Source organism: Caloenas nicobarica, chromosome 3, assembly GCF_036013445.1.
Source record: "Caloenas nicobarica isolate bCalNic1 chromosome 3, bCalNic1.hap1, whole genome shotgun sequence".
NCBI classification, from domain to species: domain Eukaryota; kingdom Metazoa; phylum Chordata; class Aves; order Columbiformes; family Columbidae; genus Caloenas; species Caloenas nicobarica.
In genome coordinates this window covers 66,539,233-66,564,197 of record NC_088247.1, presented here as the reverse complement: position 1 = coordinate 66,564,197, position 24,965 = coordinate 66,539,233, and the positions used below count along the sequence as shown (strand labels likewise).

At 41.3% G+C, this 24,965-nt stretch overlaps 1 protein-coding gene across 1 annotated transcript; it reads left to right on the top strand.

Annotated features, from left to right (window-relative positions):
• OPRM1 (opioid receptor mu 1) lies at window positions 1-24,285 on the top strand. The gene is given in 5 exon segments (XM_065630663.1): window positions 1-84; window positions 87-505; window positions 15,491-15,843; window positions 16,701-17,221; window positions 24,247-24,285. Coding segments are annotated over 5 exon segments (1,416 nt in total).
• Window positions 24,286-24,965: the final 680 nt, after the last annotated feature.

The window sequence follows — 24,965 nt, the reverse complement described above, 5'->3', positions numbered from 1 at the left end:
ATGTGTGCGCACCCAGCGGCGGGGCGCGCCGTCGGGGCGGGCGGGCGCCGCCGCCTCCCCGGCACCGCGCGTCGCGCCATCCGCGCCCCGCACCAGCACGGCGCTGGGCATCCCTCGGGCGCGGAGAGCCGCTGGCCGCGCTGACGCCGCTGCGCGCCATGGCTGTCGCCTACCTGCTGGGCAACGGCTCCGCGCCGCTCCTCGCCGGCGCCCTGGAGGTCCCTTTCGCCACCAACGCCTCCGTCGCCTGCCGCTCCGCCGTGTCGCCCTGCGCGGCCGCCCCGCCGGGTGCCTGGGGCAACGCCTCGGCGGCAGCGGCGGTGGCGGGCTGGAACCGCTCCGAGCCCTGCGGCGGCGCCAACGGCAGCGCGGGCGGCGGCGGGCCCTGCGCACCCGCGGGCGGCGGCCCCTCCATGGTCACGGCTATCGCCATCATGGCCGTTTACTCCGTGGTCTGCGTCGTGGGGCTCTTCGGCAACTTCTTGGTCATGTATGTCATCATCAGGTGAGTGCCGCCCCGCCTTGCCCTGTCCCGCAGACCCCGGCCGCTGCCGTCGGGGCGGACGCCCTGCTGCGGGAGCCGCGCTGCGGGCTGGCGTCCCGACGGGGGATGCTGAGGTCCCTCACCGGCAGGCAGCGCACTGAGGGGCGCGCAGGGGCTCCTACCCCCGGGGGAAGGAGAGGAGGCTTTTGAGAAAGCGCCGGAACGGGTGATCGGAGAAGAGAAACTTGTGGTGGGGCCGTGAGGACCGGCCGGGCTGGGCGATCTGTCAGAAACCAGTGCGGATCCGGGGTGCTTTGCGGACCTTCCGTGCTGCAGCACCTTTGGGAGCTGCTCTGGCCAACGAGGCCTGAATCCCACACCTGCCCGCTGAGGAGGGAGGCTTTAAAGGGACTTCAGCCACTGCCTGGGAGCGTGTGAAGATCTAAGTGCGTACACGGACACCCGACACCCATCCACGCGTCTTTCCCCCCACTTCTCCCAAACGCGCAAACGAAATGTAAATGGCATCTCGGGTAAAAGCTTCTCTCTGCCCAGATTTATAGATTTCCTTCTATACTCATATACAGTCCTATATGTATGTGTACATGCATGCGAATGCGTGTGTACAAGGTCGCCAGGATCGCAGCCACTGTGCGTAATCCCGGCTTTCCGGCTGTGCTGCAGCACCCTTCGCAGCTTTCCCGCCGTCAAGCCCACCCGGGCTTTTACAGGTCACTCGTAACCGTGTCTTTCACGCACGAGAAACCCGACGCCCGTAAATCGGCGCAAAGCGGGTGAGAGCGAGAATCAACGCGCTCCTTTGCCCACCCGGGAGCGGGGCGGGCGGTACCGTAGGGGAACACTGCCACCTCCCGGGAACGGGGTGGCGGGACGGGGCTGAGCAAGCCCCTCTTCCTTCCTGGCTGCTCGTCGTTTCCAAATCAAGCATCCGCCGAGCCTTGCAGAGCCCAGCGGGCCCTGCTACGGGGAGTGCCCCTGGGGCGCGCTCCCTCCCTGCCGGGGCAGCCACAGCACTTCCATTTTTTCCAGGTCTATAAAGCGTCCCTTTTCCCTTTGAACACTGTGTTTCCCAAGGAGTCAGGGTAGCAGCCGTTGGGTAGGGGGGCCATGGCCACAGAGAGCTGGAAGCTGGAGCAGAGGTTAGCACCCAGCATCGCTTGTAGGCCAGCAGCACCAGCGTGGCTTCAAGGTGGGTGCAGCACTGACGGTGCTGGCTATAAAAAGCCCGGGGTGAGGATAGCTGTAAAGGTAGGGTGCTGCTGCGTAGCAGAGGATGATTCCTCCTGCATGTGTTGGGGATGTCTCTGCAAAACCAGAGCAGCTCATAGATCTAATGGGAACACAAGTAATGTGCATCAGTGGTTCAAACTACAGTAGCTTAGAAACCTGGTGAGTTTAACTACACTTTAGAGGCTATATTTTAAATGCACAGAGCTGGGGAAATTCTTTTCTGCCCTGTGGTTTCATTCAGTCTGAGGCTCAAGTTATCTATGTGAAGATACAGCTGCAGAAAGGCTTCTGAACAGGGGCATGACTGCAATTGTCTGAGCCAGTGTTGAATGCATTCCTCTGGGAGAAAAAGCAGATGCACAATGTAACAGAGCCAGGCTAGCTGTCCGCAGAGAAATATACCACAGATTGTCACTGGAATTATGTATTTATAACAGGCATTACCCATACTGGGTTCATATTTCTTGCATTAATTAATTGAATTACACTTGCACCAAAAAGCCAAGTTGAATGAGGCAGTTGCATTTAGATTTCTATCTGAAGAGAGCATCTTTCCCTGGTATTACAGCTTAAAAACAAAAGCCAGAAGCAATAGGAGAAAGCAAAAATATATTTTCATTTTACAGAGGAAAACATGAATAAATTAAATGGATTCTCCAAAAACCATCCAGGAATTCTATGGCAAAGGCAGGACCAAACCCAGGTCTCCTGTGCAAGAGCAGCTTTTGGTATGACAGAGTTCCTTCCCAATTAATAGCATGCAGCTGTTTACCAATTTGGGATGAGAAAGAGTTCACATGTTAATGGTTGAATATGATGTGTGGTTTAAGCAACATTAAAACGCATTTCCTTTCTCTGCTTCTCTATATGTTTGGTATATCTGGACAGCATAAGGGAACTTTCTACCTGTCGCAAGCTATACTAACATGACAGTATTCTCAATCGTATAATATGCAGATACTAAATGGTGAGCATATGTACTCAGATTCATATATCTTTGGATCCAGCTACAGACAGAAGGCAAACCTTTCACTGGACTGAATCTGGCATCATACAAAGCTTACCTTCTTTATCTACATTTCACACCACGCCTGCTCAGGAAGAATAAAATATCAAAGTTTGTATTAATTTTGAGAAGAATTGAGATTACTAGAAATAAGTTTTTAAAGTAATATTGGTACCAGTTTGCTTTGAAAATACTAGGAGTTGGGAGGTGGGTGATTAGATATTTGAAACTCGGTCCCTAGTCACATTTCAGAGTCCAGACCCAGTGAAAGCAACAGTGACTTCATATTTAGTGTGCTGCATGCTAATATCTCATGCTAGGCTTCTTTGGAAATATTTTTAAATAATTATTATATTATTCTTATAAACATTATTATTCTTACAACTTCTCCACATGAAGCTCCATGGGTTTGGAGCCAGAGCTGTGCAAGTACTTGCCTGATGTGGAACCATCACTATCAGTCTACAATGCCGCCCTGTTATCCCAGTTGGAGCAAACAGGGGTCAGAAAGCAGATATGTCCAACAAGGAGTCAGAAATGTCATTATCAATATGAAAATCAGGCTCTTCATGCAAAACGGATCCATGGATTTCCAATTTATATACATTACTTCATAATTAACGCATTCTCATCCACCCTCCCCATTCTCCCAAATGGTTCTTGTTCAGCTGAATACTTTCATTCTTGAATTAATATTTACGTGTTATATCTGTAGTGTGTGAGGCTGAACCCCATGTTACTAACACTGAGCTGTTTCTTTTGTCAAGTACAAAACAACATGTTTTGAGTGACAGCAGTAGTAGTCAGGTTTTACTGCCAGCCATAAATTTCCTGCAATCTGAAAAATCTGTAGATAATTTTTATTATCTATTTTCCTCATGTGCTTTGTAGAACTGTAAATTACTAATATGAACAGTGTTGTTATGGCTATGTCAACAACAAATGCTACTTCTAGCTGCTGCAGAGTACAACAAGACAGTGTACAATGAATACCATGTGCTATTGAATTAATTTACACAGTAATCTATAGGCTTTTCCAGCTTTCTCATCAAGTCAGTGGGATATTAGTCACACATTAGAGTGGGAAGAAGAATATGCCCCGTGATTAAGGCAATATGCTAGAAAGCTGTAATAGATCATAGATTAAAATCTTGACATCGCTGGACTGGAAGAGAGGAATAGCTCTGGGAAGCTCCAGTCCTTTGTGATGCCAAGTGCCCTGGGAAGACTGTAGTTCCACCAGTAGCCGCTGAAGTCACTAAAGTCAAGAGTGATTCCTTAATTGCTTTGCTATTAATTTTGTCACATATCATAAACAAAAGGGCCTCGGGTTCTCTGTGATCCTTTGCAGCAGGAGGAAGGAAATGTCTTATTTCATTAGCGTAAATGATTATCTGCTTTAAAAAAAAAAAAAAGAAAAGAAACAAACAAACAAGAAAACCCAGCGAAATCAGTCCTCTTGGAAATGAAGAGATTTCCTTCTACATTTCTCAAAACTGCCTCTTAATACTGTTTTGAAAAAAAGAGCTGTGACTGAAACATCATCTCATCTGGAAAGATTATGCAGTACTAAAAGCTCTGGTTACTTCAGCTTGGTTCACATTTCAGGAAAAATTTACTGAATAAAACGGAATTTGGGGTGAAATTTCAATTCCAGGAATAATTGATATCACCAGAGAAATAAATGTTCTCACACATGCACAGAAAGGGAAAAGCATGGGGTTTGAAAAGATGTCATAACATATGAAGCAGGGAGAGTCTGTTTAGAGAAATTAACTGAAAATGATCACAAGCTTAAAAGTGGCTGAAGCAAAGCAAGTTTTACTAAAAACGAAGGGTTCTTCTTTGCAAGGTGACATGGAGTTATGGATGCTGTGTGAAAGAAGGCCTATGGCATCTCTTGTAGCAGCACAGATCAGGAAATTTAGAAACCAAGAAACGCATAAATTCATTCTTTTCTTTCTGTTCACAGCCACATGAACTTCTCTCCATTTGGATGGCATTGCGTGTACGAATGTGTGTCCCGCCTGTTCCACTGTCTGCAAATAAAAGGTTCCACCCCATTGCTAAGAGCTGTTACCTAAAGCCACAGCAGTCCTAACCAGTTGTGTCAATTACAAATCGATACCAGCACAAGGCAGAGAAGATCTGGAGACAGAACTGAGGGAGTCAGGTTGGGCAGGAACAGCACAGAACCTGAATTAATTGAGCAGCCTAGTGAGGGGCTGATGCTCAGCATCCTGCATTACAGAAAGGCAGGTGTCCCTGTTTGCACACTGTTGTAATAAGTTTATCAGCCTCTGCCAGTGGGTGAATGTTTGACTAGCAAGCTGCTCCCCTCCATCCCCCAAGATCAGGGGAAGCAGACAGATAAAACAGCATGTATACCTTTGTATTTTCTTCTTTTTTTTTTTAATATATTGTCACAGCTATAGCCAAAATTAGCCTGCAACGTGGGGATAACCCCCATCACCCTGAGGGTACAGAGGTGACTGCGGGATAAGAGCGAGCAGCAGCCAGCTCTGCAGCCCCAGCACTCATTTCTAAACCAGACCCTGTGCAACTCTGTGCCACCCTGTGCCCAGTCCCAGTGAGCTCTTGCCCCCATGGGACAGCACACCTGCCCCAGGAGGGCAGACCCCCCACACTCTGCTAGCAGCTACCCTCAGGCACCTCTGGGCAGAAAAACATCCCCTCTCACTCAATTACCCTTGAAAAAGCTGTTCTGATCCCACTGTATTTTTCCTGGAGTATCATTTTGGTAATGGCTTCCATGAAAAATAATGTTAAACACTTCCTGACTTTTTCAAAATGTCCTCATAGAAATAAGTAAAATTTTACCAACTTTTCATTGCTTCAGTAAAATCATTGTTTGTATTATGTAATTATTAGCAAGCTAATGACTAATGAGCTAATTAGCTAGTATAATCCTGAAGTACTGCTTTATTTCATTTTATCTTATTTTTTCAAATCATCAGGCATAACTTCTGCTGAGCACTGTTGATAAGCATTCATAATTTTTCTAGATGAGGTGGTGACATATTTACAAAACTCTGAAACATAACATGATGTAAGCCCAAATGTCTCAGAATCATAGGCTAGCTTACTAACCTCTTTTCCAATCATAGCCAGCAGCTGGTTTTCAGCTGAAGAGTGGAATAAATAGGAGCATCACTGTGTGAAAATTATTCTAACAGTCTGTTAAGACTGCAGAGGGACTTCCTGAGTTGCAGTTTGCATCAGCATTTTATTCAATAGCTTTTTGTGGACATTTCTACCATGCAGTAGTCCAATAAAAATCAGAATCAAAAATAATGTTGGAAAAGTCACAACATTACCATGTCTAAACAAAGCTGTTTTGAAACAAAAATTCTCTAAAGTAAAATTTCAGAATTCTGAAACATTTTTGAAGATTTTAAGTTGGTTATTTTTAAGCTTAGGTGTTCCAAGAGGGATGTTATACAGATCCTCATTAGTGGACATTTTCCAAAAATTATTTAGTTTCATTATGATTCCCAGTGAAAATAAGTTTTCAATCCTTGATCATTATAACAGTATTAAAAACCAACCAGCCAATCAAAAAACAAACAACAACAACAAAAACAAAACCAAAAACTGAAAGCAACTATTTTCTGAATTGCTGTGGTTAGGCTGGTCTCAAATGAAGTTCTTTTTTGTAACCATCTGTGCCTTCTTTGGTTTATACTGTGAAGTTTGGGTTTATTTCATTATAAGTAGGGCTGCTATCATTATCTTTCAAAGACCCTACTCTCTTTTGGAAGTTGGCTTTTAATGTTGTTTACTAGCAAGGGGTTCCACAGCTTAGCCCAGCTGTGTTAAGAAGCATTCTCATTCATCTGTTTAATGATAAAAAATTCTGAATTTTATTTATACTTCCCTTTGAATTTGAATGATGAAAAAAAGATAAGGATGACAGACTATAACTAGTCAGGTAACTGTGAAAGACATGAAATAGCATATTTTTTTTCTTCTTCTCACTGAGAAGTGTTCAATTATCAGCTGTAAGATCTTGTATCTCAGATCAAGAATAAACCTTCAAAACAAAAATGTTTGAATGCTTGTGTAGAATTGAGCATCTCCTCCTCATTGTGTTCTATACAGCAATCCCAGCTCAGGGAAGTCTCTGTCTTAAGGGGAAGCAGGGAGCAGCAGTTGGGGGATCTTTCCCTGTTTTCCTCTCGCAGAGTGCTAACCTCCAGCCCTGGGATGTGCTGCCTCTATAGAGAAATCATCCAAGAAGCCAGTTTCCCATATCCTTGTCGTGAGGTGATGGTCTCAGTATATCCCTCAGAGCCCCAGTTTCAGATGCAATCTCTTCCTTGTCACATGGAGACTGAATCCGTGTTTCCTGGACCTTTGATCCTGTCTTCTCAAAACACGTAATCATGCTGCCTCTTTCTGTCACACCTGCCTTCATCATTGCCTGCTTTCCCCATTTTCCCTGTCACAGGCAAGTCTTCCTCCATGTTTGTTCTCTCTCCACTCCCTTTTTCTCAACTCAACAGCTTCACTATAAGATCCTGATCTCTTGTATGTGAGACACCATACCTTGCATACTTAGCATTACTTCGATCTGTGTGGTCTGTGGCGTTGCCTCGAGCCCCATGCTTGCCCTTCTGATACTCTCTCACTAGGGTGTATTACCTCTGCTGCTCCCCATCGCACCTTTGAGGATCTCACATCTACTGCCTTCAAAGGCTTCCCTGCCAGCTTCTCTGCCAAGCTGGGGATGTTTCATGTACAGTCCTCACCTGAGGTCATCAGTCCATAGATCAAGAGGAGGGAACCAGCACCTGGAAACCAGAAAAAATAGCCGTTAACTTGTCCCCCTCTAGAAAAATGTCACTGCAGTTATCATAGATGTGGTCAGTGGTTTTATTTTCAACCATGCTTCCCTGAAGGCAGGAGGGGAGAAAGTTAAGTTGAAGAGACCAACAGTTTTCCTTTTCACATCATCCTGGCAAAGCAAAAATTTCAGCAATAAGCACCCACTGCTGGATAATGACAGTATGTTGGAGCTGGCCTTTTTAGCACCATTGATTTATTTCTGAGAGATGTGTTACACAGTAACGGTGAAAGCAGCAGCCTTTATGGAGACCCGTATATGCCTCAGCATCAAGCAAACAGAGACTCAGCTAAACGTCGTTTAACAAACAGGCCAGATTAAGTCCTGCGATAGTTTGCAGATATTTTTCCCCCATTTAAATAGGCTGGAGGGGATGGAAGTGTACCAGCAGATGACAGTTTGGGCATTGGAGCATATGTGTTACTGTCATTTGTTTTTTATCATTAAGTAGCTTTTTATGGTGTCTGAGAAAAGAAAAAGAAAAATAGGGTAATAGGAGTTATAAGATATCGCAACATCTTAAATGTTGGTGTGACAAGTTGACACGTCTGTAAAGACCTGTTCCTCTCTGGTTCCCCTTGCCTTTTTGGAAAAAGAAAGAATGCATGGTATCAGCTTTATTTTGTATGAATTTCTGCCAGGATATTATGTATATACATGTAACTAAAAAAGGCATGAAAATAGTAGGACAGAAATAGTAAAATAGTTACCTGTTATGACTACTGTGGTGTTTGTGTGTTCTATCTGAAGTAATCTTACTCACTAATCCTCTCAGTCAGACATGAAGAGAAAGGATCAGCCTTCCTCCCCAAAATATATGTTTATCCCAAAGAAAGAAGCTTGTTTTGTTTTTCTGGAAAGGGACAGACTCATTAATTCAAACTAAATAGCAGAAGGAGGACCTCTGTATGATGCCTTTCAATACCAAAAAAAAGCAGAAGGAGCCAAAAAGAAAGCAACAAGTGAATATTAACGGAAAGCCCAACACAGTATTGTAATTCATTAAAAACAGGATGAGTTAGATGTCTTCCCAGCTCTCTTGGTGCCACATCATTCTCAAGGAGACCTGCACAGCAGTCTGAAGAAAGTTGACTCTGCCTAAAAGTCTTTCATTTGGTTCTCCAGCTCCCAAAGCTGAGGTCTGAGAGAAGTCACAAATTGGTTCTTAGTACAGCAGAAATGGCCCTGAGCCAATGTTCTTCCACAAGATGTCACGTGCTGCCTGCTTCTGCTGCCTGGGTCCTGTAGGCAAATGCTGGTGGATTTCCACATGCCCTGAGGCAGCCCCTGATGCAAGGAAAGGACAAGCTGGGAAGTTAAAGATGCTAGCATGATAACCCAAGGGAAGTAAACATTGGTGAAATTCTGGATTAGGTTCATTTGTGCTACAGAGGAGAATAAAATGGAAAAGGAACTTGGCAGTGGGAAAACAAAGTATTAGGGAGAAAAGAGGTAGCAGCTGAAGCAACTACAGTCCAGAAGTTATCTGCCCTATGTTCAGATCCACATTCAGCACATACATTCAACTCCTTCAGAAAACGGATATCCCCTTGCTGATGTGTGAAGAGGTGAGGCAAAAGCTGCTCCAGCATAACGTATGTGAAGGCCTTGCAGCATTCCCCACTGAGTATGTCAAATAATGAGGCCTTGCTATTTTAGATCTAGTACACCCCCTTAGCATGTCATGCCTTGACGCCTGAAGTGATACTTGGTATTTCTGTGTTTTTTCATCTCTTCTGATGAAACCATCACCAGTCACAGAGGTGACTGGGTCACACCATGTTGGGAATCAAGATGCAAAGCTTTAACAGGAGGAAACAAATGCTGCCTCTGTCTTTCTTAAAGGCAGTAAAACCTTGTTCCCTTCCCCAGTTCAGCTTTTACCCCCAAACTCAGGATCAGTGCACGAAGTAAGCGAACGTGCCTGAAAATTGCACAATCTCGTTGTAACTAAGGGTGAACATTTTCTGCTATGATGTTGTACCTGCTGGAGGGTTGTTTGGGTTTTTTATGTGTTTGTTTTCCCTGAGGGCTTATTAGTTTTAAATTACATTCTTGTATATGATCTTTTCAGAAGAACATAAATCAAAAGGACAAGTATATTGTTAACTATAGTATGGCACCTCCAATCTAGGTGGCCTGACCTCATTGTGGCTTACACAATAATGTGTAAGCGTTGTCCACAAATTTGTGGTGCTCATACCCAGAGCTTGAATTTAATGGCTTAATGCATAAGTATTCTGAAGTATTCCTGAATAAAAGAATCAAAGACTAAATCTTCAAGCTGATGAAGTCATATGTTCCCTGACAGGTAGGTTAGGCTCATCCAGAATATATATGACTTCAAAACTTTAGCAGGTAACAGTCTGCCACAGCGCACGTCACAGCTGTGGCTGAAATGCAGTATGGGTCTTCCACTCCATAGAGAACCACTACCATGCAAAGAAAGGAAAAGGACAATGAGATATGATGGCCGTCAGTTAAGTCTATCATTTGAGACCCTTTAGCTCAAAGGTACTTTCCAGTATATGGCTTAGCGGAGCGACATAATTTCAGTGTCAAACATACTAATTGGATTGGCAGATAGAAGGAATTGGGAGGGGGGTAGGAGGAACGGGGGGAGGGGAGGGATGGGGTTCCAGACCAACCTGAATATGACATGATGTTTGTCAAAGCTGTAAGGGTTCGGTGAAAAATTCAAGTACCTGGTATCTCAGGAAAGCATGAAAAATATCCCTCTTTCCTACTGTTTTTGAGTTACATATACAAAATGCACCAGAACAGCTATGGAAATAAATGTTCATTTAAATTGATTCAACTAGGCATACTTCACATGTTTCAATCTTCCCACCCAAGGAGACCACAACTAATCTAATGTATGCACATAATGATGCTTCATTTGTTTAACAAGTAATTTATGCACAAAGAACATTAATTTGAAACACTAACCTAATCTCCTCCAGCATCAACAAGAGTTATGTCAGATCGTCTGTATGCAAGACCTAATTGCTGGCTGTTTTTTCTTTCAGCAGCCAAACCATTTTCATGAACAACTGCTTTCTGCAATGAATCTCCTGTAATTAATCCCGTTTTTCATATATTTTGCATTGAACTTAAACACAGATCATTTGAAGCAGGCTTTGTTCTCCAAATTAGCTTTCTGTGGACAAAAGCTTGCATGCTTTTGTGTCACTGAATGTTGTTATTACCAATCTACCATCAGCTAGCCAATTTCCTAAGTGCAAAAGACTGTTTCTGCTTTTCTCCTCACTGTTCCTATTCAGATAGGAGCAGTTTTCAAATTTGTAATGGTATGTGTTACTGTATTCATGGGGCTAGACTTAGATCCCCTGACTTCTTTGTACCAGCCTCGTGGTACAAGGATGCTATAAAATTGATCTGGTACGGAAAGGCTGAAGGGTCTGGAGCAGGGTATATTTCAACAATCCACATGGATGTAAATGGCTTATCCAAGACGTTATAGGGTCAAGACTCAGGTGGCACAATACTGACTATGTCTTTTAGGCTTAGAAAAAGTGTGATGCAAATCAAAGATGTTGTGATTTTTAAAGAAAATATGTGGTTGCCGTGTTATTTTTACTTTTGAGCCATGGAGGCTTAAAAGAAAGGACTCTTCAAAAATTGTTGCACATGATAGGTGGAGACTAAACCATTGGAGTGGGCAGGCCAGAAAGAGAGCTGTGGCACGTCTTGCAGAAAAAGAGGCAAAAGCAGGCTCACATCCTTCTTGTCACATGTCTCTAAGGTGGAAGGGAAAATGCTCATGGCTCCTGCTCAAGATGCTCTTACACACCGTGCAACTGTCTGGGGGTCTCTGTAGGTTAGTTTCATGAACCACCTTTTATTTCATTTGCAAACGACGAGTGGCCCATGGGCTGCCAGCTGAAGAGGTCATTTTGAGACTTTCTATTTATCCTTGAGTACTAGGAACTTAGTGACTATCTGAGAAAGGTTCTCATGATTTTCTGGATTGCTTTTTCTTATTCCAAGAAATCCCAGTTGAGTGGACCTCTACAGATCAGATCTTCAATCTTCAAGTATATTTTAAAGCTTTGCTGGATTGAAGATAGAGGCAAGGCTGAGTTTGCCCTACAGAATTAGACAGACAAATTATATTCTTACTGTTGTAAATCTGATGCATCATCTGCTACTACCAACAAAAACATGGTCCATAAAGACAGATATTTTATGATATAAGACCTACACTGAGGAGATAGAAAGGGCATATTAGTGGGTGTCAGTATTATAATGAGCATAATTAATTTGAATATGCATCAAGAGCAGTATCAAGCTAAATATGCACAAAATATTTGAACCATCATGTTGTTCCATTAGTCTTTCATTGCAGAGCTGTAAAAATAGAAGTAATGTTGCCCAAAGCTAACTTCTGTCTTCACTTGTCATGCAAAGTTTAATATATTTAGTATTTCAGATGCTGAAATGTCAATGTATTCTAAATACCAGCGTTCAGATTTTTATGGCTTTGCATTTAAGACCCTTTACACACCTGTTCATTTCTAGGTTCCCTAGTGGCCTTGAGTGGAAGTGCAAAAGCAGTTATCTGTTAAAAGATTGCATTTAAATACAATACTTTTGATATTATAAGCCATACAGATATCCTGTGACTTTAATTACATATAAAATCCAGTCCCTCTGAAGTATCAAAATCTCATCACATACACCTATATGTCTTGATGATGGAAATGTTTGTGCTGCTTGTTCAAATAGGTAGACTGATACCTTAGTGAGAGATATAATAATGGCTAAGATCAAGGCTTTGAAGAGCTGCATTATGGGGGACTGTTATTTTTCTTGCTGTTAAAATTGCTGTTAATCAATTGGTTTAGTATTTATTTGTTCATACCAAAAAAAGAATCCTGGCGACGCTGATAATCTACTTATTTTGAAAAATACATGTTTAACAAAATGTACCTCTTAGAAATAAGCCCTTTATAAAATCTTAAAATATTCTATGCCATAGAATTCACTGAAACAAATAATGTAGATTTCAATAGGCTTTTGTTGATTAGGCAATTGTGGAGGCAAATACTTTCTACCACCACAAAAGCTCTGCTTCCTTTCTTTTTAAGAACAGTGTGATTAGAAATACACAGATTACGAGTACATCAAGCAAAATCTTTCATTAATAGTCCATTAAATGAAATAAGTCCCAGACCTTTGAAGCATAAGCTGACAATGAAAGCAAGATAGCAAAACTGAAAAATGTGTAGCATTTAGGTGGGATAAGGCCCATGCCAGTCTCAGCAGAGAAGCTTTGTTCCATTTATTCAGAGCATTTCTCTGCTCATCTTCTGGCATGTCAACCTAAGAGTCACATATTGGTTGATGTATTTTTTTTTTCTGTATTAAGTATTCCCTTTAAATCATCAGAATGGCTTTAATTGCTGATTAAAAAAAAAAAAAAAAAACCATTATGTGGTCTCCGGACAGAGCTGTGCCAGAATTGTATGTCCAGGTGGCCAAGGAGGCCAACAGCATCCTGGCTTGTATCACAAATAGCGTGTCTAGCAGGACTAGGGAAGTGATTGTTCCACTGTATTCAGCCCCACCTTGAATCCTGTGTTCAGTTTTGGGCCCCTCACTACAAGAAAGACATTGAGGGTATCCAAAGAAGAACAACAAAGCTGGTGAGGGGTCTGGAGCACAAGCCTTATGAGGAGTGGCTGAGTGAACTGGGGCTGTTTAGCCTGGAGAAAAGGAGGCTGAGGGGAGACCTTATTGCTCAATACACCTACCTGAAAGGTGATTGTAGCAGGGATGGTGTTGGTCTCTTCTCCCAAGTAGCAAGCGATAGGACAAGTGGAAGTGGCCTCAAGTTGTACAAGGGAAGGTTCAGACTGGATTAGGAAAAAAATTTTCACAGAAAGGGTTGTCAGGCATTGGAAGAGGCTGCCAAGGGAAGTGGTTGAATCACTATCCCGGGAGGTGTTTGAAAGACGTGTAGATGAGGTTCTTAGGGACATGGTTTAGTGCCAGTGTTAGGTTAACAGTTAGACTCAGTGATCTTGATAGTGTCTTCCAACCAAAATTATTCTATGATTCTATGATGGCAGCAGCACTGAGCAGCACACCTAAGCATGATTTCTTGTCCAGCCATAAAGATAGGACAATCACCTCAGAACTAACTAGGGATCGACAGCCTGGGTGAGGGCGCAGGATCATCATCACCTTTCCTTGTCTGTGCAGAATTGAGAGCCACTGTCCCTCCGCTGCTGTTGCTGCCTGAGTGGACCAGACTGGAGCAAGCTGGAGATGTCTGCTCATAATGCAATCAAACCTCCAGGTTAGGTCTCTGGACACAACCTTAGCTAGTCCTGGATCTGTTTTCAGACCTATGAGAAAGACATTCAACAAAGCCAGCACAAACTTCTTCAGATGTTCATCATAAAAGCTATCTAGATGCATTCAGCAAGAAATCTGCATTTCTCCAGACCCTACCAAAATTTGTGTTCCCTATGGAGCCCTGTCGCCTTTTTTCTGCAGCTGAATCATGTTCCGAGACATCAAAGTCAGAGAGAAAAAACATTAAATATTATATTTTACACTTTGTCTTCTCTGGCAAGTTGCCTGTAACATCCTTTTAAATGGGCTATTCATCTTGCAAATCACTCCATAAATTGTAAAATATTTGATCAAACAGTGCACTCGTTACTCTGCAGAAACAGAATGGAGTTTTATCAAAAGAGTGAGCCATCTGTCTCTCCAAAATCCAGGCAGCGACAGCACCCAGCAACCTCAGCAGCAAGCAGGAGAGCAGGGCAAGATAGCCAGAAACATTATTTAAAGTGAAACAGTCATTGTACTACTGCAAAAGGAAAGCATCCTCATGAACAGTGAGTCTCAAGTGCTGCTCAGCTGACACAAGGAGTTGCAGCTGTAAATGTCTCTTCACAAAAGTTGATGAAACTAGGGAGGAATTTGGACTCTACCTTTAGCAATGCAAACACAAATTAAAACATAGAAAGCTCCCCCTGCTCAGCTGTGATTGAAGTGTGACATATTCAAAATTTAGACAGTGGATTTTCAGTAGTTAGTGCCAGAGACTTAGCAAGAGGAAAGTGCAAAGGAGTTGGAAGACCCTTCTGCCAAAATAGGCACCGTGAGACAGAGCATGAGTTCCCACCTCAAGCAACAGGGCTGCAGCATCCACCCAGGGTGCTGATTCTATTGATATACTCAGTGCATCTGGTCAATAGCATCTGTCTCCTCATTTAGTTGGAAAAACCATCTGTCCAACTTGTATAGGACACTGAGATTAGTAAAGCAATGTGATAACCATCATTACAAATTATTTTAGAATTCTATAATTATAAACAAATGACAAAATCTTAAAAGCCTGAATTTTTAGACATAGTGGCTTTGATAATTACACTAATCTTTTATGTACTTATTCCCTGAGGAATTGCATCTTTACTACTCCATAACCTACAAATGAGTTCCCAATTTCTATAGAATGCAGTTCTGATACTTGACATGACATCAGCAGGTGCAGAAAATGTGTCCATTCAATGCAGAGTCTGATATGTACAAATACAATTTTTTCAAATTATTTCTCAGTTCTTTAGCATCTATAATATTGTTTCTTCTATGTGTATCCTTTCTCTCTGCACAAGTTTAATTAGTCTTTTCTTTCTTACACCATTTAACTAATATCTTACTGAACTGCAAACATTATAGTAGATAAACCATAGGAAGATCATTTGGTTAAAAGCAGAAAATATGATCTTTTATAATATCTAGCACATTATTTCACAGGAGTTTCTTATACATGGTGCACTGGACTCAGTTTTGTTTAACTGTCAGTTGTGATCATTCACATGTTTTGCTGATTTTTTTCTAGGTACACGAAAATGAAGACTGCCACCAATATCTATATTTTCAATCTTGCATTGGCAGATGCCCTAGCAACAAGTACTCTGCCATTCCAGAGCGTGAATTACTTGATGGGAACATGGCCATTTGGTACAATCCTTTGTAAGATCGTTATATCCATAGACTACTACAATATGTTCACCAGTATCTTTACACTCTGCACCATGAGTGTGGATCGCTATGTAGCTGTTTGCCATCCCGTTAAGGCCCTTGATTTCCGTACCCCCAGAAATGCCAAAATTGTCAATGTCTGCAACTGGATTCTTTCGTCTGCCATTGGCCTGCCAGTTATGTTCATGGCAACTACTAAATACAGGCATGGTAAGTCTGGCTTTCATTCCTAAATTGAATGTTTTCATGTTTAAACTCCTTTCTGCATTGTTTCACTCTACTGTAGAGGCATTGAATTAACTTCTGACCTCCATCTGTATAAAGCAGGTGTCAGTGCAGATGGGCCCTTCAACAGTTTTGTGTCTGGCTGTAGTCGACGACAAAGCACTGCACATGTTCTGTCTTCTACAACAGGCAGCTCCAGCTCCTTCTGTAGATCCCTGCGAGTCTTGCTGCCCCACACAGTTACTGTAGTGGTTGGAAAAGCATCTGTGACTGCCTGCCTTCTGCTGTGGGGTGCTTATGCACGCTCCTACAGCACAGAAGCCTGTGCTTTTTACTTAGGATATTCCCACAGAAGCTGGCAGTCATAGATATTTTGTACCTAATCTGGCAAGACATGATGCAGAGCGTGGTGCTCAAAGACCTTCCATGAAGCGATAGCATCTCGATATCCAAACCCTCCATTGTGCACAATTAATAAGTGTCATGTCATCTTTTTAATTTTTTCCCAGGTTTTATACTGAAAGTGAAAATGAGTCAGTTTAAGCATTTATGACAATTCAGCTCTTTTTTTGTCCAATATACATGTAATTCCAAGCCATAAAATGCCAAAGAAAACACATTACTTCAGTTTTGTTTTTTTAACTGACGCTTCATGCATGTTTTGCACCCCTGTGTGATATCAATGTTTTTCCTGATGCCAGGTCACAGATTGCTTCATTTTAGCTGTTTGTTTAGTAAATCTTAATGCATTGGCCTGTGCTTTCAAAAAAAGAAACATTTGAAGAAAAGCACGTGAAAAACTGAACCACTTGTTCTTCTCTGCTGTTTTCTTTTTTCTCTAGGCTCCATTGACTGCACACTTACATTCTCCCACCCTGCTTGGTACTGGGAGAACCTCCTGAAAATCTGTGTGTTCATCTTTGCCTTCATCATGCCAGTCCTGATCATTACCGTGTGCTATGGGCTGATGATTTTACGCCTAAAGAGTGTTCGCATGTTATCTGGCTCCAAAGAGAAGGACAGGAACCTGCGGAGAATCACGAGGATGGTTCTGGTGGTGGTGGCAGTGTTCATCGTCTGCTGGACTCCCATCCACATTTATGTCATCATTAAAGCCCTGGTCAACATCCCAGAAACTACTTTCCAGACTGTCTCCTGGCACTTCTGTATTGCTCTAGGGTATGCAAATAGCTGCCTTAATCCAGTACTTTATGCATTTCTAGATGAGAATTTCAAAAGGTGCTTCAGAGAGTTCTGCATCCCCACTTCCTCAACCATTGAGCAGCAAAACTCCACCCGAGTCCGACAAAACACTCGGGACCATGCTTCCACTGCCAACACTGTGGACAGGACTAACCATCAGGTATGACTAGCAGTGGAGATGTCATCTCTGGATCCAGGCCTCCCGCTTGGAGATGACATGTATTCTGAATTTACAGTTTATACTGATTTGTAGCTTTTTGAAGGTCTAAACACCCTGAAGGTGCATGCATACACAGAGACCCCAGTCCTGCATGGTGCTAGTTGTTCTGTCCTCTAGTTGATGCTCAGAAGCTGAGGGCTTTCAGAGGTACCTTGTATGATTGGGTCCAGCATGCATGCATATACAAAGTGAACAAAACAGTGTTTCATTTGCAGGATGTTTACAACAGATGACTGCTTTAGAACTGGCTGGAGAATAATCACAGATTTCTTTATTCATACTCTTTGTCTGCTTAGAGAGACAGGAATGGGACAGAATATATGTCTCTTTATTTCTTCTATTACAAGAGTGAATAAAAAAAGAGAAGAATCTGTGCTTGTACACTTTTGGTTGATGTATAAAGAAGGCCTACCTGGCCTTGTTTGTCCTGGAACACATGCAAGAAGCAGACAAAGTCCTGTCTACATGCAGTTCTTGTATCATATAATTATCTGTGTTGGCTAGAGTGGGTCTTGAGATATATATAAACACATATAAATATGTATACACACATGTTGAATAGAATAGAGTAGAGTAGAGTAGAGCAGAGCAGAGCAGAGTAGAATAGAATAGAATAGAATAGAATAAGAATAGAATAGAATAGAATAGAATAGAATAGAATAGAATAGAATAGAATAGAATAGAATAGAATAGAATAGAATAGAATAGAATAGAATATTTCAGTTGGAAGGGACCTACAATGATCACCTAGTCCAACTATTAAGAAGTATTGTGCCATTTTGCCATTATTAATAAGGTATACTGAGAATATACCTTTTCCATGTAGAAAAAGCCTTTGAGAAGCAGGGATTTTATGGCACAGCAGATACCAAGAGAGATTTCTTTTAATTAGGGCTAATTTTGCTTAGCTTTTGCAAAGAAGCTGTTTTGTTACATGTTCAACATCCATGTTCCTGTGATTATTCCTGCAATTGACATCCCTCAGTTAACACCAAGCAAAAGATGAAGGCAATCTTAACATTCATGAAGGAAACTCATGCTCATCACAAGTGCTAAAAAAAGACTGAGTCACCTTTGTAATTCATTAAAAAGAAGAACTAAAGGCACAAGCTTAGTTCATTCCTTGACACACCACCTTTCACCAATATATTATACTTAGACTGCTCCTGCACCAGTTTCTGACGGCTGCCACTTCAGCCACAAGCTGGCTGCCTTCTTAAGGGGCACAAGTCAATGGCTTCTTGTGAAAGCAGTCACTTACCTGTCACTCAGCTGCTGCCAGAAAGCCCACGTCAGGACTTTACCATCTCCAAACAGACAAAATAGTCACTGCACCAGAAAAGAGGAGGGAGGAGGCTAAAGGTAGAAGGGGAAGCTTTATTAAGCATCTGCAGTTGGTGGTGTAGTTCACCAGCATCTGATTCATACATGCCAAACTGTGGCCTGCGAAATCAGTCAGTGTCTGCTCAGTCTTACGCACACTTTGGTGGTAGAGCAGAACTGCCAAACTTTGCATAGGCGCATACATAAATGTATGTATATATGTGTAGTATTTACTAGGCGTACCAAAAATTTAGTGGACAGATTCAGCTGTTAATAATGCATTTGTAATCCTCAGTGGAGTCGATTTTGTGCATGTGTCTGACAACAGGATTGTATCTATATCTAGTACAATTCCAGCTTTTTACAGTGCAGTGTGTATGCACACATTTTCTACATTTAGTTATGCTTCTTTATATTATTTTTAGGAAAGCCGTAGCCTTCTAAACTTTTACCCTTAGCAAAGATTGATGTGGTACTTACTGCCTGGAGGCTGAGTCAGATAAAGTCTATTTCTTCTGGCACTGAGCAAACACAGAATCGAAGATGATCCTTCCCACAAAGGTCTTTCAACCTACACCAAGAAGGAAGAGAGCCAGCTGAGGCAGGGGTAGACCAAGCCAGTTAAGTGAGGTGTACAGTAGCAATAAGGAGGAAGCTGGTCTCACAGCTGGGTTCTTCGTTGGTTGGTTTCATTCCATTTAGGGAATAGTGATGGAATTAGTTAAGAGATAAAGCACATGTAAAGAGAAGTGAAGGGGAAGATGCTGAAGGGAAAAGGAGGTGAGAGGAAGAGTGCAGAGGAGAAAAGAGAATATCAGGAGTGATGTCAGAGAGAGGCAGGAAGGAAGGAAACTGAAGCAAAGAGCCAATATACATGGAACAAAAAAAGCACATGCAGAACTGTAAGAAATGATGTGACTACCCAACTTTGACTACTTCTGTAGCTCTTCCTGGGAGGTAACCAGCAGTTCTCCCCAGCCCTGGGGAGAAGAAGGCAACATTTGGAAGCTCATGTCCTTATAGATATGTGAATAGGTCTCTTTGTATGGCCTGGTATTTGAAAGAATTTGAAGTGGCCATAAATGGGCCAAATTTCACTTCCCTCACTACCATCCCTGCAGTCCTTGCTTTGGCTGCTGCTGCCAGTGGTTTATTTCTGCAGCATATGCTCACTGGATGTTGACCTGAGCCTTCTCACTGCTGCATTCCCTGGATTACAGCACACCAGCTATCAGGGGCAGGCTTTCTCACTCTCCACAAAGTCTATAAAATACATTCACAGCAAGTCATGTTCAAACCTCAATTTTTTTTTTTTTTTTTTTTTTTTTTTTTTTTTTTTTTTTTTGAGGAAACATTTCTGTAAAAGACACCACTTTCTTTGTCTGCTACTATCAGAATGACAGACAATGTTGTAGGACTAACCTACACTAAAAAGGTTCTCTGGGGTACTATTTACAAGTGTAACATATTATTGTTGTTAGTAGTATTATTATTATTATCATCATTATCATTATCGTTATCGTTATCACTATTATCATTATTATTATCATCATTATTATTATCATCATTATTATTATCATCATTATTATTATCATCATTATTATTATTTTATTTTAAACATAAAAAGCCCTAGGGTGAATGATGCAGCTTTTTCTCTCAGAAAAGAAAAAAAGAAAGAACAAAAAGAAAGAAAAAACCACCACTGTTCAAACAGTGAGCATTTGTAAATTCTATTCACAGAGCATCCTTTTCACAGATAAGTGCTTTCTGTAAAAGAAAGTCTAGTTAGTTTATCTGTATTGATTTAAGTATACTGACAAGCTCTTTCTTGTATAGACAAGGCCTTGGAGAGCATTTGGTACGAATTCTAATTGCAAGCCTTTATAGTACTTGGCACAGTTCAAGTCATTTTCAAAGAAATGGATGTTCTAAAAGTTGCTTTTTTGCCAAGTGAGAATCCTTTTCTCCTGCTAAAGTTAATAAGAACAGCAAGCACTCAATCGTTCAGCAGCTTAGGGCCTCACAGTCTAAAAGCACTTAAAAATAAGCATTCACTGGTGGACTGAACAACTGTGTTTTCTATCGGTGCAAAATCAGTAACAGGAAACATCACAAATAATCATTCTGAGTTAAGATACTGGCCTTTGGCCTACTCTATGTCTCCTAGGCATTATCAAAAAGATCCAGATTAAGAGTTTGATTATTGTTTTATCAGCATTTACAAAAAGTGGAAGAGCTGAACACATTCAGAATTCCTCCAGAAATGCAGCTTGTTTCAAATGCACAGAGTAGCACCTGATCTACAACGCGGATGGTGTGAGCATTTATAAAAATACTACATGCTCGGTGAAGTAACATAGTTCTGAGGGACAACAGACAGTGGCTAATCAGGCATCCAAAGACTAGAAGTGGTGTAAGACTGAGATATTTCACGTCTATGGGGGGTTGTATCCTGTGTTACAGGTTACATTTTACAAACAAAACATTTGTTCCAAAGTGAGCATGAAGTCTTGGCTCACTTTAATTTTCAAGGAGGCATATGCAATCTTGCATTTGCATGAAGAGTTAAAACAAGAGTAGGAGTGATAGAATTCTGGAAAAATTGATTGCAAAGCAGAACTGCTTACGGTGAACTTTTCTCTGTATGACACAATATTGGTAGGGAATGGTAATAAAGGACAAAACGCTAGCTTTTTCAAATAGTTGCATTTTTTTTTATGTCATTGACATTAAGCTGATTCATAACAAAGACCTGGACAAATATTTCAAAGTAGCTTTTACTTCAGATGCACAGAGACTCTCTGCATTAATTTATCTCCTAGATTTAAAAGTTTGAATATTTTTTAAAAATTAAAATTCATTGATAATTATTTTTACCTGCAAAGTATGTTTTCCAAATACCTTTTACTTTTATTAATATCTGCCTGTTAATAACTAAAAAATCCTAAATACTCAGAAAAATTGATTATTCATAATTATAGAAATCTGAGAAATAAAATTTGTTCCAGTGGGTTAGTTTATTTGTGACACATGTAAGTTTTTATTGCAGCCTCACCTGAATGTATCCAAGCAACTAAGCAAATGATGTATAGGCACATTTTAAGGACTATTTAGTCATCCTAAGTAACCAGGTTTTCTGTATTTTTAGCTTCTGATGCTTTCTCCTTAACCACTGTGTCTAAATGCCATGATGGAAGCTGCATCCTTCTCATATGCTGAAAATGAGGCCAGAGATATATTCAGTAATCAGAGGCTCTGGTGTTTGTGCACAGCCCTCAAAGGTTTTCCCTTTATTGTTTGGATTGACAGCCACATGTAGAAATAAAAAGGGTATCGGAGTAAAGAAAAAATATTTTTATGGTGAAACAAGGAAAAATGAAAGCTAGTTTCACTTTGATTAAATAAATGAATAAAGTATTTTCTTACATTTGAATTTTCCCAGAGCTATATGACAGATATAAACAAATATGGGTAATGCTGGTGAGTCCTATACAGAAACATGACAAAAGCTGGGCAGATTCTGCAACTCCAAACCTCAGCAGATTCACATTTACCTGTATTAATAGAAAATGGCCTTTCTGTGGATTTCTAGAAAATGGACACAACTTCTTTGTAAATAATACTGTATTTCAATAATAATTATTAAGAACCAATTTCTTATAAAGACCATTTCTGTCCCGATAATAATTACATCTATGAAATGATTGTCTAAATTCAATAGATCCTTGAAACTGGGCTTTCGTTTGTAGCTGATTTGTACTTACACCAGCCCTTTGTGAACCCTTTAGATAGCAGAGAAAACAGAATGTGTTTATGAGACTATTTCATTAAAGGAAACAAGAATAAACTGTGCTATGAGAACCAGAACTAATTAGATGGCTTCTAAGGTTGCCTGTGTTTGTGGCATTCCTTCAATTGTGAATTAGAATAAATGGGTAACAAAACATTTCAATTCTTTCCTTAATCAGAAAAAGTTCACTGGTAAAAAAAAAAAAAAAGAAACAAGGAAAAAAAAAAGCTTCTATTTTATCTAATCCATAAAAATAAGTGGATATGGACTTCAAAATTCATATCGGGATCTAGGCTCCTCCAAAAGATGGGGACGTTCACATTTAGGATCAGGTCAGTTTCTGGCCAGAAGGAGCTGAGGAGAAATATTCCCAATAGGGAATAAAGAAAATCTCTAAATATAGCACGTTAAATTGAAGAAGCATTTGAGTTATGTTGTGGCCTTGGAGAAATTTATCTCCAAATCAGAAGCCCAAACAGCCTCCACTCTGATGAATGTGCCTGGAAATTGAGCCAGTTAGAAAATGCACTTTCCTTTTCCCTGACCCCGAATCCTTCCCCATGTGCCGTTACTTTCACAGGAGCATGCTCCCTGTTTTCTCAATCAGGCTTCACGTGTGACTCTGCTTTCCATAGCATAAACCATTCACAGTGTTTCCCACTCTGTTGTCCACAGGTTCTAGTGCTGCAGAGCAACATTTGCTGGGCAGTAAAAAGGGTTACAGACTTTATGTACATGCTGTTCAGTAAGCAGATTTTCTTGATGGAAACTTCTGTAGCGCTATTGTGCCTCTATGCAAATGGGACTTCTGAGTGACTGCTGAGAGTTGCTGGGTTGGTTTCCTGATGTAAGTCCATCTCACACAGAATGTGTGTGCAGCTACTTTAGCTGCAAATCCAAAGTTAGCCAATGTACTGATGTGAGCACAGAAGGAATAATCTAAAATACTAACTCTTCTGCAATTACTGCAAAAATAATACAGGGAGGGAGTGGAATAGAATCATTGAATCATTTTGGTAGAAAGAGACCCCTAAGACCATTGAGTCCAACCATAGCCTAAATCCAGCACTAAATCCTGTCCCTAAAAGCCTCATCTATACATCTTTTAAACACCTCCAGAGATGGTAACTCAACCACTTCCCTGGGTAGCCTGTTCCAGTGCTTCACAAACCCTTCTGTGAATAAATGCTTCCTAATATCCAATCTGAACCTTCCCTGGTGCAACTTGAGGCCATTTCCTCTCGTCTTGTCACTTGTTACTTGGGAGAAGATACCAACACCCTCCACATTACAACCTCCTTTCAGGTAGTTGTAGACAGCGATAAGCCTCCTTTTCTCCAGGCTAAACAGCCCCAGCTCCCTCAGCCGCTCCTCATAAGTCTTGTGCTCCAGACCCCTCACCAGCCTTGTCGCCCTCCTCTGCACTCTCTCCAGCACCTCAATGTCTTTCCTATATTGAGGGGCCCAAAATCCTTCCATATTCATTAAAGGCATAGAAAGTTTCCCTCTAGAAAGAGGACAGCTAGCTTGGTATTAAATTTATTCTAATTCTAATTCAAATTTCAGATCTACTAACATTTCTTTGTCTTCAGAGGTCAGACGTAAAACTTCTCTGTGGTCATTCCCCCTGCCTTTGTTGCTTTGTTGCAAAGGCATATTCTTGCCTTACTATCTGGTCTACCTGTTTAGCTTTATACAGCAGGACAGTAGCTGCAAATGAAAAGTATATTCCTCTTAAAAAAACAACCAACCAAACAAAAAAACCCCACATACATGCAAACACACACACAAACTTGTGGGTGGGAAGAAATCAAGTAATTGTTCATTGTATTTGCAATTTCTTTCCTTTCAGTTGGAACTTCAAGAAGCTGAAACTACTCCACTGCCGTGACAGGGTCTCCTGCTGTATAGCTCTCAAAGCAATCACACCAGTGCCACAGTGTGTCTGGGCAGTATGTGATGGGAATGTGTAGGATACACTTTCCCTCAAAAAAACACCACAGAGGAAAGTGCCTGCTTTTCCAGTCTGTCAAAAATTGCTTCTGCAGCACTTCTACATTGCACATAACAGAAGCATGAAACTTAACAGCAAGCAGAGCCAAGAGATACGGGGGCTTGCCAGGCTCCGGTGTTCAAAACAGTCATGTTTACCAGGAGTACATACGTAAGTCTAAAACAAAGCTACTGTACCTGTAGCCATCTGACATGTTCTCGACAAGTTAAACAGGTTGGAAGCAAATACTCAAAGGCTAGACAACTATAGCTTGAAAAATGAAGATGAGCTTTCAAGGATGAGAAATAATGGGAAATGAATTTGTAATACTGTTGGTACTCAATTTACTCTTAAAATTTATTTGTAGAGGTGTTTTCTGTGCAGGTTATTTGTGTGCTGAAGTCTCACAAGATCATCTAGAACAACATATTTGCAGTTCAAGAGACCTTCTCTTACAAGGATTGCATGTTCCACAGTTTCAAAGGGAAATTATGTATTTCAGTGCTCATTAAGAAAAAAAAAAAACACAACAACTAACAAAAAAACCACAAAAACCTCCAAGCTTCATTTTCTGCTTC